Genomic DNA, 17,664 nt, shown 5'->3' with positions numbered 1-17,664 from the left:
TAATTTATGTCTTTTACACTTTTTGAAGCTGCATCTGCCCTTAATTCTAGAACTGGGAAAGAATTATTCTAACTAATCCACGAGAACAACATAACTTTGAAGTTACACCCTAACAGAGCAGAGAACGTGGAAAACCTAAACCCCCAAACTGAAAATTTCCTTTTATCCATCCCCCCAGTCCGACTATGACATGGTGGATTACCTGAACGAGCTGCGGGAGGGCTGCCTGGAGGCCTACACCGGCATCATCCAGGGCCTCAAGGGAGACCAGGAGAACGTGCACCGTGAGTGGCCCGGGCTGGCACCCTGCTGCCATCCCCTCCTGCCACCCTGGGGACACGTCCTGACACTCGGGCCACCCACTGCCGTGTGCCCCCCGGGCCACTGCCCGTGGGGTTTGGGGCACTTAACGCCTTTATAGGGGAGAAATATCCAAAAATATTTGATAAAAAACTCAATTTTGGGGTATTCACATCCCTGCTGTGTGCCCCTGTGCCACTCCCGGTGGGGTTTGGGGCACTTAATGCCTTTATAGTGGAGAAATATTCACAATTCTTTGATAAAAAACTCATTTTGGGATTGTCACATCCTTCCCATGTACCCTAGTACCACATCCACCTGGTTTTGGGGCATTTATAACCCTGCTAGGGGAGAAATATTCACAATTCTCTGATAAAAAACTCAATTTGGGGTTGTCACATCCCTGCTGTGTGCCCCCGTGCCACTGCCACCTGGTTTTGGGGCATTTATAACCCTTCTGGGGAGAAATATTCACAATTCTTTGATAAAAAACTCAATTTTGGGGTATTCACATCCCTGCTGTGTGCCCCTGTGCCACTCCCGATGGGGTTTTGGGGCAGTTAAAAGCTTTATAGGGGAGAAATATTCACAATTCTTTGATAAAAACCTCATTTTGGGGTTGTCACATCCTTCCCATGTACCCTTGTGCCACTGCCACCTGGGGTTTGGACATTTATAACCCTTCTAAGGGAGAAATATTCCCAAATATCTGATAAAACCCTCATTTTGGGGTTGTCACATCCCTCCTGTGTGCCCCTGTGCCACTGCCACCTGGGTTTTGGGGCACTTAAAAGTTTTATAGTGGAGAAATATTCCCAATACCTGATAAAAACTCATTTTGGGGTATTCACATCCTGCCAGTGCCACTCCCACCTGGGTTTTGGGGCACTTAACGCCTTTATAGGGGAGAAATATCCAAAAATATCTGATAAAAAACTCATTTTGGGGTTGTCACATCCTTCCCATGTACCCCTGTGCCACTGCCACCTGGTTTTGGGGCATTTATAGCCCTTATAGGGGAGAAATATTCACAATTCTCTGATAAAAACCTCATTTTGGGGTATTCACATCCCTGCCAGTGCCACTCCCACCTGGGTTTTGGGGCACTCAACGCCTTTATAGGGGAGAAATATCCAAAAATATCTGATAAAAAACTCATTTTGGGGTTGTCACATCCCTGCCATGTACCCTAGTACCACATCCACCTGTTTTTTGGTGCACTTAACACCCTTCTAGTAGAGAAATATTCCCAAATATCAGATTAAAACTTCATTTTTGGGGTATTCACATCTTTACCATGTACCCCTGTGCCATTTCCACCAGGTTTTGGGATATTTATAACCTTTCTAATGGAGAAATATTCCCAAATATCCAACATCAACCTCCTTTTGTGGTTGTCACATCCATGGGCACATCCCTGCTCCTTCCCTTCCTTTAAAATCATCCAGTTCACCTCCAAACCACATCCCCTTTTTTTTCCCCCATTATTCTCCTAAATTCCTCCCTAAATTCCCTTTTTTCCCTGAATTCCCTTTTTTCCCCTTAATCCCCTGAATTCTCTTTTTTCTCTTTTTTTTCCCTGAATTCCCATTTTTCCAATTTTTTTCCTGAATTCCCTTTTTTCCCCTTAATCCCCTGAATTCTCTTTTTCCCATTTTTTTGTCCCTGAATTCTCTTTTTTTCCCATTTTTTTCCCTGAATTCCTTTTTTCCCCTTAATCCCCTGAATTCTCTTTTTTCTCTGTTTTTTTTTTCCCTAAATTCCCATTTTTCCCATTTTTTTCCCTGAATTCCCTTTTTTCCCCTTAATCCCCTGAATTCTCTTTTTTCTGTTTTTTTTCCTGAATTCCCTTTTTCCCCTTAATCCCCTGAATTCTCTTTTTCCCATTTTTTTGTCCCTGAATTCTCTTTTTTCACTGTTTTTTCCCTGAATTCCCATTTTTTTCCCCAGAATTCCCTTTTTTTCCCCTTAATCCCCTGAATTCTTTTTTTCCCATTATTTTCCCCCGAATTCTCATTTTTCACTGTTTTTTTCCCATTTTTTCCCCCGAATTCCCTTTTTTCCCTTTAATCCCCTTAACTCCCAACACCACACCCCCACATTCCTATGACATTCCCAATCTTCCACCAACCCCCCCCTCACCTTTATTTTTAATTTTTTAATTTTTTTAACCTTCTCCCACCCCCTTACCCCACCAAACACCACAACCCTCCGTACCTACACCGCCAAAAAAAAAAAAAAAAAACCCAAAAAACCCAAATTATTTTCCCCTTCCCTCCCTGACCAACCACTCCAGCTGTCATCCAGCTTATTTTAGGAAGCCAAAAAATCATTCCCGAAATTTTCCAGCTGTGACCAATCCTTTTTTCCTGCCCCTCACCCCACAGCTGACGTGATGCTGGTGCAGCCCAGGGTGGAATTTATCCTCTCCTACATCGACCACATCGCCGGCGACGAGGATCACACGGACGGGGTGGTGGCCTGTGCTGCTGGACTCATAGGGTGAGCATTCCCCAGCCCAGTCCTCCTGGCAGAAACCCTGGGATCTGCCCTTTTATCCTGCCTGGATGAAGTTTTTATTGTCAGTTTTGGGGTTGGAGTTTTGGTTTTTGGCTCCAGGTGTGAAGCGATGCTGCAGGTGAAAAAATCGTCACAAAAATTCTAGATTTAGGAATTTTCTAGGTGTTTAGAACCCAAAAACCCTCATTCTTAGGGAGGAGAGGAAATCAGGATAAAATCCTGGAATTTGTCCCTTTTTTCCTGCCTGGATGAAGTTTTTATTGTCAGTTTTGGGGTTGGAGTTTTGGTCTTTGGCTCCAGGTGTGAAGCAATTCCACAGGTAAGGGACGAGGTGAGAAAGTCGTCACAGAAATCCCAGATTTAGGAATTTTCCAGGAGTTTAGAAAGGAAAAAACCCTGATCCCTAGGGAACAGAGAAACTGGTTTGAAATCCTGGGATCTGCCCTTTTATCCTGCCTGGATGAAGTTTTCAGTGTCAATTTTGGGGTTGGAGTTTTGGTTTTTGGCTCCAGGTATGAAGCGATTCTGCAGGTGAAAAAATCGTCACAGAAATCTCAGATTTAGGAATTTTCCCGGAATTTAGAGCCCAAAAACTCATCCTTAGGGAGCAGAGGAAACTGGGTTCAAATCCTGGCATCTGCTCTTTTTTCCTGCCTGGATGAAGTTTTTAGTGTCAGTTTTGGGGTTGGAGTTTTGGTGTTTGGCTCCATGTGTGAATTAATTTTGAAGGTGAGAAGTCGTCACAGAAATCCCAGATTTAGGATTTTTCCAGGAGTTTAGAACCCAAAAACACTCATCCTTAGGGAGGAGTGGAAATCAGGTTAAAATCCTGGGATTTGTCCTTTTTTCCTGCCTGGATGAAGTTTTTATTGTCAGTTTTGGGGTTGGAGTTTTGGTGTTTGGCTCCAGGTGTGAAGCGATTCCGCAGGTGAGAAAGTCGTCACAAAAATTCTAGATTTAGGAATTTTCCAGGAGTTTAGGAACAAAAACACCCTTTATCCTTAGGGAGCAGAGGAAACTGGGTTGAAATCCTGGGATCTGCCCTTTTATCCTGCCTGGATGAAGTTTTTATTGTCAGTTTTGGGGTTGGAGTTTTGGTTTTTGGCTCCAGGTGTGAAGCGATTCTGCAGGTGAAAAAAATCGTCACAAAAATTCTAGATTTAGGAATTTTCCCGGAATTTAGAGCCCAAAAACTCATCCTTAGGGAGCAGAGGAAACTGGGTTCAAATCCTGGGATCTGCTCTTTTATCCTGCCTGGATGAAGTTTTTATTGTCAGTTTTGGGGTTGGAATTTTGGTTTTTGGCTCCAGGTGTGAAGCGATGCTGCAGGTGAAAAAATCGTCACAAAAATCCCAGATTTAGGAATTTTCCAGGAGTTTAGAAAGGAAAAAAACCCTCATCCTTAGGGAGGAGTGGAAATCAGGTTAAAATCCTGGAATTTGTCCTTTTTTCCTGCCTGGATAAAGGTTTCAGTGTCAATTTTGGGGTTGGAGTTTTGGTTTTTGGCTCCAGGTGTGAAGCGATTCTGCAGGTGAAAAAATCGTCACAGAAATCTCAGATTTAGGAATTTTCCAGGAGTTTAGAAACAAAAAAACCCTCATCCTTAGGGAACAGAGGAAGCCAGGGTGAAATCCTGGAATCTGCTCTTTTTTCCTGCCAGGATAAAGTTTTTATTGTCAGTTTTGGGGTTGGAGTTTTGGTGTTTGGCTCCAGGTGTGAAGCGATGCTGCAGGTGAAAAAATCATCACAGAAATCTCAGATTTAGGAATTTTCCCGGAATTTAGAGCCCAAAAACTCATCCTTAGGGAGCAGAGGAAACTGGGTTCAAATCCTGGCATCTGCTCTTTTATAATGCCTGGATGAAGGTTTTATTGTCAGTTTTGGGGTTGGAGTTTTGGTTTTTGGCTCCAGGTGTGAAGCGATTCTGCAGGTGAAAAAATCATCACAGAAATCTCAGATTTAGGAATTTTCCAGGAATTTAGAAATGAAAAAAAAAAACCCTTTTCCTTAGAGAACAGAGGAAAGTGGTTTGAAATCCTGGGATCTTCCCTTTTTTCCTGCATGGATAAAGGTTTTATTGTCAGTTTTGGGGTTGGAGTTTTGGTTTTTGGCTCCAGGTGTGAAGCGATTCTGCAGGTGAAAAAATCGTCACAAAAATCCCAGATTTAAGATTTTTCCAGGAGTTTAGAACCCAAAACCCCTCATTCTTAGGGAGGAGAGGAAATCAGGATAAAATCCTGGAATTTGTCCTTTTATCCTGCCGGGATAAAGTTTTCAGTGTCAGTTTTGGGGTTGGAGTTTGGTGTTTGGGTCAGGGTGTGAATTAATTCTGAAGAAAATCATCACAAAAATCCCAAATTTAGGAATTTTCCAGGAATTTAGAACCCAAAAAACCTCATCCTTAGGGAGCAGAGGAAACTGGGTTCAAATCCTGGGATCTGCCCTTTTTTCCTGCCTGGATGAAGGTTTCAGTGTCAGTTTTGGGGTTGGAGTTTTGGTTTTTGGCTCCAGGTGTGAAGCGATGCTGCAGGTGAAAAAATCGTCACAAAAATCCCAGATTTAGGATTTTTCCAGGAAATTTAGAAAGGAAAAAAACCCTCATCCTTAGGGAGGAGAGGAAACTGGGTTGAAATCCTGGAATTTGCCCTTTTTTCCTGCCTGGATAAAGTTTTCAGTGTCAGTTTTGGGGTTGGAATTTTGGTTTTTGGCTCAAGCGATTCTACAGCTGAAAAAAAATCATCCCAAAGATCCCAGATTTAAGATTTTTCCAGGAATTTAGAACCCCAAAAACCCCCTCATCCTTAGGGAACAAACAAATCCACCTTGATGCATTTTCATTTTTCCTACTGAATTGAAATAAAACTTTGGAAAAAAAAAAAAAAAAATCAACATTCACACCCGAACTTACAAATTTTTAAAAATCACTTTTTTAAAAAAAAAAAAATCACGATTCCCCCAAACCTGCGTTTTGTACCACTCACTTTTTTTTTTTTTTAAATTTATTTAATTTTTTTTTTGTTGTTTTTTTCTCTCTTTCCAGAGATTTGTGTACAGCTTTTGGGAAGGATGTCTTAAAATTAGTAGAAGCCAGACCCATGATCCACGAACTGCTGACAGAAGGGAGGAGATCCAAGACGAACAAAACAAAAACTTTGGCCACCTGGGCCACGAAAGAGCTGAGAAAACTCAAGAACCAAGCTTGGTGAGGACTCATTTCTTTTATTTTTTTTTTTTTCCCCACCTAAAAAATTAAAAAAAAAAAAAAAAAAATTAATCAGGGAATTATTTCAGCACAGCCCGACAAAAATCACCATCCCAAAATTCTGGTTTTTGTTGGGAAAAAAATCCAAGTTTTTCATTTATTTTTTCACCCTACAAAGTTGATTTTTTTTTTTTTTTTCCCCCCCACCCTCCCCATTTTTATTTTTTAATTTTTTTTTTCTTCTGGGATTTGGGGGTTTTTGAGGTTTTGAGGGGATTTGTTGTTGTAATCTTGGAATTGGGAAATTTAAGAAAAAAATCTCCCAAGTCACATCCCCCTAAATTTGGAACAATCCCAGGGGTTTTTTTAATGCCCTAAATTCCCTTTTTTTCCCCTGAATTTCCTTTTTTTCCACCCTGAATTCCCCTTTTTTATCTTGATTATCTGAGTTCTCTTTTTCCCCTTGAACCCCTGAATTCTCTTTTTTCCTCTCAATCCCTCAAATTCCCTTTTCCCCCATAAATCCCATTTATTATTCCCCCCCAAATCCCTTTTTCCCCTCCCTAAATCCCATTTTTCCCCCAAAAAAATCCCATTTTTCAACCTCTAAATCCCTTCTTCCCTCCCTAAATCCCATTATTTCCCCTTTAAATCCCATTTTCCCCCCTTTAAATCCCATTTTCCCCCCAAAATCCCATTTTTTCTCCCTTAAAATCCCATTTTTCCCCCTTTAAATCCCATTTTCCCCCTTTAAATCCCATTTCCCCCCCTAAAAATCCCATTTTTACCCAAAAAAATCCCATTTTCCTTCCTTTAAATCCCATTTTCCCCCTTTAAATCCCATTTTCCCCCCTTTAAATCCCATTTTCCCCCCAAAATCCCATTTTTCCCCCTTTAAATCCCATTTTTTCCCTTTTTTTCCCCCCAGATCTGTTACCATTGGGACGACACCTGAGGACCCCCACTGGAATAATAAAATAAAATAAAATAAAAAAATTTAAAAAATCACCAACACCACCACCAAGAGAAAAAAAAAAAAATGAAAAAAAAAAACCAACAACAACAACAACAAAAAGAAAAATCTCCAATCTCCTAAAAAAACTCCCCCAAAAAAAAAAAAATCCCAGGAGTGAGAGGAAGATGAGGATGAGTGAGAACAAAAAAAAAAAACAACAAAAAAAAAATAAAATGAAATAAAATCCCGAATTTTGGTGACTCCCCCAACATCCAGGAGGGAATTTTGGAAAATCCTTCCCCCCCCCAAAAAAAAAAAAAAAAAATAAAATAAAATAACAACAAATTCTGGGGGGAAAAAATAAAAAATAAATGGAATTTTCAGCAGCCCAAGAAGGGGGAAAATTGGGATTCCAGTGGTGCAATTTGGGAATTTCCCAAGATTTGGGAATGAGGTTAAAAAAAAAAAAAAAATAATCCCAAAGGAGAGAGAGAGAGAGAGAAAGGAAATGAGAAAAATGGAAAAAAAAAAAAATTTCCAGAGGAGTGAGTGAAAAATTCACATTCTCAACTTCCCAAAAAAAAAAAAAAAAAAAAAAAAAGGAAAAAAACAACAAAAAAAAAATTCAGAATTTATGGCAGTTTCTCACTTTTTTTTTTTTTTTTTTTTTTTTTTCCAAAACCACACACACAAAAAAAAAAATTAAAATATTCTGGGAAAAAAAAAATTTAAAAAAAAATTAAAAATATACAAAATTTCAAGGTTCAGCTGTTGCATTTCATGAGTGAGGTTCAGGCAGAGATGGGGGGGAAAAAAAATTTAAAAAAAAATGATAAAAAAAAAAATTAAAAATTTAAGGAAAGTCGCTTTTTTTTTTTTTTTTTTTTTTGCTTTTTTTTTCTTTTTTTTTTTTAATTTTTAGGGATTTTCTTTTTTTAGGGATTTTCTTTTTTAGGGAATGCTGAATGTTCAGAGCTCTTGGCTTGTCCTGCTCAGCAACAAAAGCGCCTTTCCTTCCTCAAATATTCAACTGTGAATGTAGAAATGGGGGAAAAAAAAACCCAAAAAATTAAAAAAAAAATTAAAAAAAATTTTTTTGGGGTTGCAGGGAATAGAAAAAAAAAAAAAAAATTCCGTTTGTCCAGCGAGTTTCAGGCTTCAAAAATTCCAAAAAACAGCAAAAAAAAAAAAAAAAAAATTGAATAAAAAGAAATAAAAATATTAAAAAAAAAAAAAAAAGGTCAGGAAAAGAATAAAAAAAAAAAAATGAAATTTTCTTTCTTTCTTTCTTTCTTTTTTTTTTTTTTTTTTTTTAAAGTGCTGCGAATTGGGAAAAGAAATTTGAGTGGGATCGGAGCAGGGGGGAAAAAAAAATAAAAAAAAAATTAAAATTATCGTGCCAAAGAGGTGAAAAATATACGGGGGAGGGGGGGGTTAAAAAAAAAATAAAAATCTGTACAAAAAGAAGGGAAAAAAAATAAATTTAAAAATTCAGGTGATGCTTGAGAGGAAATTGGATGTGAGGAAAAAAAAATACAAAAAAAATGGGATTAAAATCCGTTTATTTGGGATTTTTTTTTTTCTTTTTATTTTGTTTTTTTTTGGGGGGGAGGGTTTTGATTCCCATCAACCTCGATGTGGATTTTTTTTATTTTTAATTTTTTAATTTTTAAATTTTTTTTTTTTTTTTTTGGATCTCTTGCCGCACTTGGAAAAAAAAAAAAAAAAAAAAACCACGATGGGGAAAAAAAAAAATTAAAAAAAAACAGGAGAGAGAGAGAGAGGAAAAAAAAAAAAATTTAAAAAAGGAGTAAAAAAATTAAAAAAAAAAATTAAAAAAAAAAAAAAAAAGAAATTTATATAAAAGATAGAAATATATAAAGTTGAGTTGAGCTGACAACGCCGGGCTTGTAAAAGGTTTCTATTTTTCCACTGCAGTTAAAGATGAATAAAATGGTGTCAAACATTCCCCAATATTTTATTTTCCTTTTTTTTTTTTTTTAATTATTATTATTAAAAAAATTTTTTTTTTTTTTTTTGGGATATTCTTGGCTCTTCTCCAGAAAAAAAAAAAAAAAAAAAAAATCGGGATTTTTTTTTCGTTTAAAAAGCGAATTTTGGGATTATTTTTTTAATTTTTCAAGTCAATTTTGGGATTTTTTTTTATTTTTTCCCTCGATAATCCACGAGAAAAATTTTATTTTATTTTTTTTTTTTTTGAGGGGGGGGAAAAAAAAGGGGGGGGGTAAAAAAAAAATAAATTTTTATTTTTTATAATTTTTAGGAGGTTCAGGGTTTGGAGATTTAAAATTTTGAATTCATTTGAAGCTCCTGGGAGGGGGAGCAGGAAAACTGGGCAGGATTTTCCCCCAAGATTCTTAAAAATTTTATTTTTATTTCATTTTTTTTTTTTAATTTTATTTTTTCCTTCATTTTCCCCTTTTTTCTTTTATTTTTTCCTCATTTTTTTCTTCCAATTTTCCCCTTTTCAAACCTTTAATTTTACATTTTATTTCCATTTTTTCCCCTTTTAATTTCTTTTTTTTTTCCTCGTTTTTTCTTCAAATTTTCATAAATTTTCCCCTTTCTTTGTTTTTTCTTCTTTTTTTTTCTCAGAACTTTCCCTTTATTCTTTTTTTATTTTTCTTGACCATTTTCCTGTTCCTTTTTCCTTTATTTTTCCTTTTCCAACGATTTTTATTTTCCCTTTTTCTTGATTTTTTTTTCCATTTCTTTCCATTTTTTCTTTTTCTTTTATTTATTTAAATTTTTCCCATTTTCATTTCCCCATTTCTCTTTTTTTTTCTCATTTTCCTTTGTTTTTTCCCATTTTTCTTTGGTTTTTTTCTCTTTTTTTTGGCTTTTCCCATTTTTCTTTGTATTTTCTCATTTTTCTTTTTTCCCCCCCATTTTTCTTTGTATTTTCTCATTTTTCTTTGTTTTTTTCCCCATTTTCCTTTGGTTTTTCCCATTTTTCTTTGGTTTTTTTCCCATATTTCTTTGATTTTTTTCTCATTTTTCTTTATTTTTTCCCATTTTCCTTTGGGTTTTCTAATTTTTTTTCCCATTTTCCTTTGTTTTTCCCCATTTTCCTTCATTTTTCCCATTCTCCTTCCTCTTTTTTCTCATTTTTTCCCATTTCCATCCCTTTATCCCCTCCCCAATTTCCCATTTATTCCCCTCAATTTTCCCTCCCTTTTTCTCCAATAATTCCAATTTTTCCCCATTTTCCTTTGTTTTTTCCCCATTTTTCTTTGTTTTTTCCCATTTTCTTTGTTTTTTCCCCATTTTCCTTTGCTTTTTTCCCATTTTCTTTGTTTTTTCCCATTTTCTTTGTTTTTTCCCCATTTTCCTTTGTTTTTTCCCCATTTTTCTTTGTTTTTCTCATTTTTTTTTCCCCATTTTTCTTTGTTTTTTCCCCATTTTTCTTTGCTTTTCCCCATTTTTCTTTGTTTTTTCCCCATTTTTCTTTTTTTTCCCCATTTTTCTTTGCTTTTTTCCCATTTTTCTTTTTTTTCCCCCATTTTTCTTTGTTTTTCCCCCATTTTTCTTTGTTTTTCCCCATTTTTCTCTGCTTTTTCCTCATTTTTCTTTTTCCCCCCATTTTCCTTCATTTTTCCCATTCTCCTTCCTCTTTTTTTTCAATTTTTCCCCTCCACCCCCCGCTCATTTTTTTTCCCTTTCCCACCATTTTCCTCTCGTTACATTTCTCAATTTTTATTTTATTTTTTATTTAAATTCCCCCATTTTTCCTCCTCCCCTCCTTTTTTTAATTCCGTTTTTTCCCCTCCCGTGGCTCGTACAGGGTATATCAGACATGAATGTGCCTTCAGGGCTCTGCCCCACGCAGAACCGACACAAAAAAAACCCAAAAAAACCCCAAAATTATCAAAATTCACCCCAAACCCACAGAGCAGCCCCGGCCATCCCAAACCGACGCTTTTTTTTTTTTTTTTTTTTTTTTTAATTAATTAATTATTAATTATTAATTATTATTTTTTCTTCGGGGGGGGGGGGCGGCGATTCCCAAAGCTGCGGCGACAAAAAAAAAATCCAACGAAATTCAAGGGAAACAACAAAAAAATAGAAATTAAAAATTTTTAAAAACTACTAAAAAAAAAAAAAAAAATAGAAAATAAAATTAAAAAAAAATAATAAAAAAAAAAAAAAAAACGTTCCTGGGTGGGAGGAGCTGGGGCCGCTTTTGGTGGCCACTGGTCAGATCTGGTGGCCAATCCTGGATCTTGGTGGCCAATTCTGGTTCTGATTCTGGTAGCCTGTTCTGGCTCTTGGTGGCCAATTCTGGTTTTGGTAGCCAATTTTTTGTCCTGGTGGCCAGTTCTGGTTCTAGTTTTGGTGGCCAGTGGCCAATTCTGGTGGCCATTCCTGGTGGCCCATTCTGGTTCCTGGTGGCCCATTCTGGTTCCTGGTGGCCCAATTCCAGTTCCTGGTAGCCAATTCTGGTTCTTGGTGGCCATTTCTGGTTCCTGGTGGCCCAGTTTGGTTCCTGGTGGCCCATTCTGGTTCCTGGTGGCCATTCCTGGTGGCCTATTCCAGTTCTTGGTGGCCATTTCTGGTTCCTGGTGGCCATTCCTGGTTCCTGGTGGCCATTCCTGGTGGCCCAGTTTGGTTCCTGGTGGCCATTTCTGGTGGCCATTTCTGGTTCCTGGTGGCCATTTCTGGTTCCTGGTGGCCATTTCTGGTGGCCCAGTGTTGCCGTGCTTTGGTGGCCGTGGCGCAGAATAAACTCCGAGCGTAGTTGCAAGAACGCGGCTCCAGACTCGTCTGTGCCGAGGCTTTTTTGGGGAATTTTTTTTTTTAATTTTTTTGAAGATTTTTGGGGCCTTTTTTAGGGGCTGAATTTGGGGAGGTTTGGGGGCATTTTTGGAGGGGTTTTGGGGCTTTTTTTGGGGTTTTTTTGGCCGTCTCGGGGATTTTTTGGGTGATTTTTTGCCTTCTTGGGGTTTTTTTGGGGCTTTCTGAAGTGATTTATTTGGTGTCTTTGAGGATGTATTTTGGGATTGTGGAAGGGTTTTTTGGGAAATCTTTTGAGATTTTTTTTGTGGGGTGGGTTGGGGGCTTTGCGATTTTTTTTGGCCTTTTCTGGGGGTTTTGGGGGGGATTGGGATTTTTTGGGGGGTTGTTTTTGGGCCGTGGCTCAAGGAATTTCTTCCTCAAATCCTCCCCCCCTCAATCCCATCATTGCCTGGGGATGGATCGAACTCTTCCTGCGTCTTTTTTTGGGGATTTTTTTGGGATGGATCACGAGGAATTTGGTGGTGCTGGAGATTCCAAACTGCTGGGGGGGGGGGGGGGGAATTCCAAATTCCCGAGGATTCCAAATTCCCGGAGGTTCCAAATTCCCGACGGTTCCAAATTCCCGAGGATTCCAAATTCCCGAGGATTCCAAATTCCCGGAGGTTCCAAATTCCCGAGGGTTCCAAATTCCCGAGGGTTCCAAATTCCCGAGGATTCCAAATTCCCGAGGTTTCCAAATTCCCGAGGATTCCAAATTCCCGAGGGTTCCAAATTCCCGAGGCTTCCAAATTCTCGGAGGTTCCAAATTCCCGAGGGTTCCAAATTCCCGGAGGTTCCAAATTCCCGAGGATTCCAAATTCCCGAGGGTTCCAAATTCCCGAGGATTCCAAATTCCCGAGGGTTCAAAATTCCCGGAGGTTCCAAATTCCCGAGGGTTCCAAATTCCCGGAGGTTCCAAATTCCCGGAGGTTCCAAATTCCCGAGGGTTCCAAATTCCCGGAGGTTCCAAATTCCCGAGGGTTCCAAATTCCCGAGGATTCCAAATTCCCGGAGGTTCCAAATTCCCGCAAGTTCCAAATTCCCGGAGGTTCCAAATTCCCAAAGGTTCCAAATTCCCGGGGGTTCCAAATTCCCGAGGCTTCCAAATTCCCAAAGGTTCCAAATTCCCGGGGGTTCCAAATTCCCGAGGCTTCCAAATTCCAGAGGGTTCCAAATTCCCGGGGCTTCCAAATTCCCGGAGTTTCCAAATTCCCGAGGGTTCCAAATTCCCGGGGCTTCCAAATTCCCGGGGGTTCCAAATTCCCGAGGATTCCAAATTCCCGAGGATTCCAAATTCCCGAGGGTTCCAAATTCCCGGAGGTTCCAAATTCCCGAGGGTTCCAAATTCCCGAGGGTTCCAAATTTCCGAGGGTTCAAAATTCCCGAGGGTTCCAAATTCCCGGAGGTTCCAAATTCCCGGAGGTTCCAAATTCCCGAAGGTTCCAAATTCCCAAAGGTTCCAAATTCTCGGAGGTTCCAAATTCCCGAGGATTCCAAATTCCCGAGGGTTCCAAATTCCCGAGGGTTCCAAATTCCCGGAGGTTCCAAATTCCCGGGGGTTCCAAATTCCCGGAGGTTCCAAATTCCCGAGGGTTCCAAATTCCCGAGGTTTCCAAATCCCCAAAGGTTCCAAATTCCCGGAGGTTCCAAATTCCCGAGGATTCCAAATTCCCGAGGGTTCCAAATTCCCGAGGGTTCCAAATTCTCGGAGGTTCCAAATTCCCGGAGGTTCCAAATTCCCGAAGGTTCCAAATTCCCGAGGCTTCCAAATTCCCGGAGGTTCCAAATTCCCGGAGTTTCCAAATTCCCGAGGGTTCCAAATTCCCGAGGGTTCCAAATTCCCGAGGTTTCCAAATTCCCGAGGGTTCCAAATTCCCAAAGGTTCCAAATTCCCAGAGGTTCCAAATTCCCGGAGGTTCCAAATTCCCGGAGGTTCCAAATTCCCAAAGGTTCCAAATTCCCGGAGGTTTCAAATTCCCGGAGGTTCCAAATTCCCGAGGCTTCCAAATTCTCGAGGCTTCCAAATTCCCGAGGGTTCCAAATTCCCGGAGGTTCCAAATTCCCGAGGGTTCCAAATTCCCGGAGGTTCCAAATTCCCGAGGATTCCAAATTCCCGAGGGTTCCAAATTCCCGAGGATTCCAAATTCCCGAGGGTTCAAAATTCCCGGAGGTTCCAAATTCCCGAGGGTTCCAAATTCCCGGAGGTTCCAAATTCCCGGAGGTTCCAAATTCCCGAGGGTTCCAAATTCCCGGAGGTTCCAAATTCCCGAGGGTTCCAAATTCCCGAGGATTCCAAATTCCCGGAGGTTCCAAATTCCCGCAAGTTCCAAATTCCCGGAGGTTCCAAATTCCCAAAGGTTCCAAATTCCCGGGGGTTCCAAATTCCCGAGGCTTCCAAATTCCCAAAGGTTCCAAATTCCCGGGGTTTCCAAATTCCCGAGGCTTCCAAATTCCAGAGGGTTCCAAATTCCCGGGGCTTCCAAATTCCCGGAGTTTCCAAATTCCCGAGGGTTCCAAATTCCCGGGGCTTCCAAATTCCCGGGGGTTCCAAATTCCCGGGGATTCCAAATTCCCGAGGGTTCCAAATTCCCGAGGGTTCCAAATTCCCGAGGATTCCAAATTCCCGAGGATTCCAAATTCCCGAGGGTTCCAAATTCCCGGAGGTTCCAAATTCCCGAGGGTTCCAAATTTCCGAGGGTTCAAAATTCCCGAGGGTTCCAAATTCCCGAAGGTTCCAAATTCCCAAAGGTTCCAAATTCCCGGGGGTTCCAAATTCCCGAGGCTTCCAAATTCCCGAGGGTTCCAAATTCCCGGGGCTTCCAAATTCCCGGAGTTTCCAAATTCCCGAGGCTTCCAAATTCCCGGAGGTTCCAAATTCTCGGAGGTTCCAAATTCCCGAGGGTTCCAAATTCCCGAGGATTCCAAATTCCCGGGGGTTCCAAATTCCCGATGTTTCCAAATTCCCGGAGGTTCCAAATTCCCGAGGGTTCCAAATTCCCGAAGGTTCCAAATTCCCGAGGATTCCAAATTCCCGGAGGTTCCAAATTCCAGGAGATTCCAAATTCCCAAAGGTTCCAAATTCCCGAGGGTTCCAAATTCCCGGAAGTTCCAAATTCTCGAGGCTTCCAAATTCCCGGAGGTTCCAAATTCCCGGAGGTTCCAAATTCCCGAGGCTTCCAAATTCCCGGAGGTTCCAAATTCCCGGAGGTTCCAAATTCCCGAGGTTTCCAAATTCCCGAGGATTCCAAATTCCCGAGGATTCCAAATTCCCGAGGCTTCCAAATTCCCGAGGCTTCCAAATTCCCGGGGATTCCAAATTCCCGAGGGTTCCAAATCCCCGGGGGTTCCAAATTCCCGAGGGTTCAAAATTCCCGAGGGTTCCAAATTCCCGGAGGTTCCAAATTCCAGAGGGTTCCAAATTCCCGAGGTTTCCAAATTCCAGAGGGTTCCAAATTCCCGGAGTTTCCAAATTCCCAGAGGTTCCAAATTCCAGAGGTTCCAAATTCCAGAGGATTCCAAATTCCAGAGGAATACAAATTCCCGGAGGTTCCAAATTCCCGGAGGTTCCAAATTCCCGGAGGTTCCAAATTCCAGGAGGTTCCAAATTCCCGGAGGTTCCAAATTCCCGGAGGTTCCAAATTCCCAGAGATTCCAAACTCCTGGAGATTTTGGGGTCGCCGCTGGACATTCCCAAATTCCTGAGGATTCTGCTCCGTTCCTGCCCTGATCCCTCATCCCCCAACCCCGAAACTGCAGCCCCACGTTAATTAATCAATCCAATCAATCAATTAACGAGGGGAGAAACCATCCCTGGACTCTGCTCCAGCTCCATAAAAACCCCTGGGAAAACCCCGGGCAGGATCTCATTTCTTCACCTCCTAAATCAAACCAAAAAACGGGGAAAAAAAACACCAAAAAAAAGAAGAAAAAACACCAAAAAAAAAGAAGAAAAACCACCAAAAGGAAACAAAAAATCCCCACTTTTAAAGAAAAAATTCCTTAATTTTATTATTATTTTTTTTTCCGTGCTGCCTCATTTCCCGGGAGCCTCTGCCAGGCTCCTGCCCCCGCTCGGAGACGCCGTGGGAGGGCAGAGCTCGCGTTTCCTCTCCGGGGGAGCCGCAGGTGACAGCTCTGTGTCACCGGTGCCATCTGTGCCACCACCCCGGCCCGGGGACACCGCGATTATTCCCGGGATTTATTCCCGGGATTTATTCCCGGAGAAATCCTGGAGCAGGCTGATGGTTTCAGCTACCCCCTAAAAAAAAAAAAATTAAAAAAAAAATTATTTTCATTGGGAAAAGTGGCAAAAATGAGCCACGAGTGGATTTTTGGAGCCTGGGGGGTGACAGCTGTGTCACCGGTGTCACCACCCCGGCCTGGGGACACCGCGATTATTCCCGGGATTGTTCCCGGGATTTATTCCCGGGATCTGCAATTTCTGACACTGATGTGCTGAGCTCAGAGGAGGAAAAGCTGATTTTCCTTGGGAAAAGCGGGGAAAAGAAGCCACGAGTGGAATTTTGGAGCCTCGGAGGTGACAGCTCTGTGTCACCGGTGCCATCTGTGTCACCACCCCGGCCCGAGGACACCGGGATCATTCCCAGGATCATTCCCGGGATCTGCAATTCCCGACGCTGACGGTCTCAGCTACTCCCTAAAAAAGGAGGAAAAGCTGATTTTCCTTGGGAAAAGCGGGGAAAAGAAGCCACGAGTGGATTTTTGGAGGCTGGGGGGGTGACAGCGCTGTGTCACCGGTGCCATCTGTGTCACCACCCCAGCCTGGGGACACCGGGATCATTCCCGGGATTTATTCCCGGGATCTGCAATTCCCGACGCTGACGGTCTCAGCTACGCCCTAAAAGAAGAGGAAAAGCTGTTTTTCCTTGAAAAATTGGCAAAAAAATGGGCCACGAGTGGATTTTGGAGCCTCGGAGGTGACATCAGCCATCCGTGCCACCACCCCGCCTTGGGGACATCGCCCTTAATCCCAGGATCAGCGGCTCCCGACGCGGATTTATCCAGCAGCATTTTCTGGCTCCGGAAGGAAAAGCTGATTTTCTTTGGAAAATGTGGCAAAAACAAACCACGAGTGGATTTAAGAGCCTCGGGACACTCTGGAGCCAGTTCCACCCTCTGGAATGTGATTTTCCAGCCGAGGGAATCCCGATTTTTTTTCCCAATCCAGGGATTTTTTTCCCAGTCCAGGGATTTTTTTCCCAATCCAGGGATTTTTTTTCCCAGTCCAGGGATTTTTTTCCCAGTCCAGGGATTTTTTTCCCAATCCAGGGATGTTCTTCCAGGCCGGGGTTATTCCCCAGCAGGGCAGGACTCAGTGGAAAACGATCCCAGATTTTCCATGCGAGAAACTCTCCACGAAAACCCCTCTGCAGCCCCTGGAGACCAAAATTTGTATTCCCACCTCGGAAATCCTTGGATTGAGGGATCCAGATCAGGATTGAGAAGGAAACAAAGCCAGGATTGTCACCGAGGATGAGGAAGGAGACGCTTGGGGGCTCAGCTGACGCTTCCAGAGCATTTTAGATTTTCCAAATAACCCGGGCTTGGATTTGGGAAGAGATCCCGGCTCTCCTTGCCCCGCTCTCCATCATTCCCTGAGCCGAGACCTCGCTCCCGAGGAGTTAAATAATCGGAATTAGTTAAATAATCGGAATTAGTTAAATAATCGGAGTGAAAGAATTCCCTCCGGGAGCTGGAATGAACGCCGGGAGCAGCCCCGGGCACGGGGCAGGGCCGGGAGCACCGGAATTCCTGCCCCCATTCCTGCCCCCATTCCTGCCCCCATTCCTGCCTCAATCCCTTCCCTCATTCCCATCCCCATTCCTGCCTGTATCCCTTCCTTCATTCCTGCCTGAATCCCTGCCTTCAT

General features: G+C 41.8%; 1 protein-coding gene across 2 annotated transcripts in view; it reads left to right on the top strand.

Annotated features, from left to right (window-relative positions):
• The window catches only part of KPNB1 (karyopherin subunit beta 1), a 47,274-nt gene extending 38,328 nt beyond the window's left edge, over nucleotides 1-8,946 (top strand). The window contains exons 19-22 of one of the 2 annotated variants that reach the window (XM_088179421.1): nucleotides 179-284; nucleotides 2,688-2,802; nucleotides 5,861-6,022; nucleotides 6,951-8,946. In XM_088179421.1, the coding sequence (XP_088035547.1) occupies nucleotides 179-284; nucleotides 2,688-2,802; nucleotides 5,861-6,022; nucleotide 6,951 (384 nt within the window). In that variant the 3' untranslated portion in view covers nucleotides 6,952-8,946. Of the gene's footprint in view, nucleotides 1-178; nucleotides 285-2,687; nucleotides 2,803-5,860; nucleotides 6,027-6,950 lie in introns of those variants that run through there. The other variant, XM_088179419.1, reaches the window with a different exon arrangement.
• Nucleotides 8,947-17,664: the final 8,718 nt, after the last annotated feature.

Source organism: Sturnus vulgaris, chromosome 27, assembly GCF_052056855.1.
Source record: "Sturnus vulgaris isolate bStuVul1 chromosome 27, bStuVul1.hap1, whole genome shotgun sequence".
NCBI classification, from domain to species: Eukaryota; Metazoa; Chordata; class Aves; order Passeriformes; family Sturnidae; genus Sturnus; species Sturnus vulgaris.
This window is presented reverse-complemented; position numbering and strand designations above follow the sequence as displayed.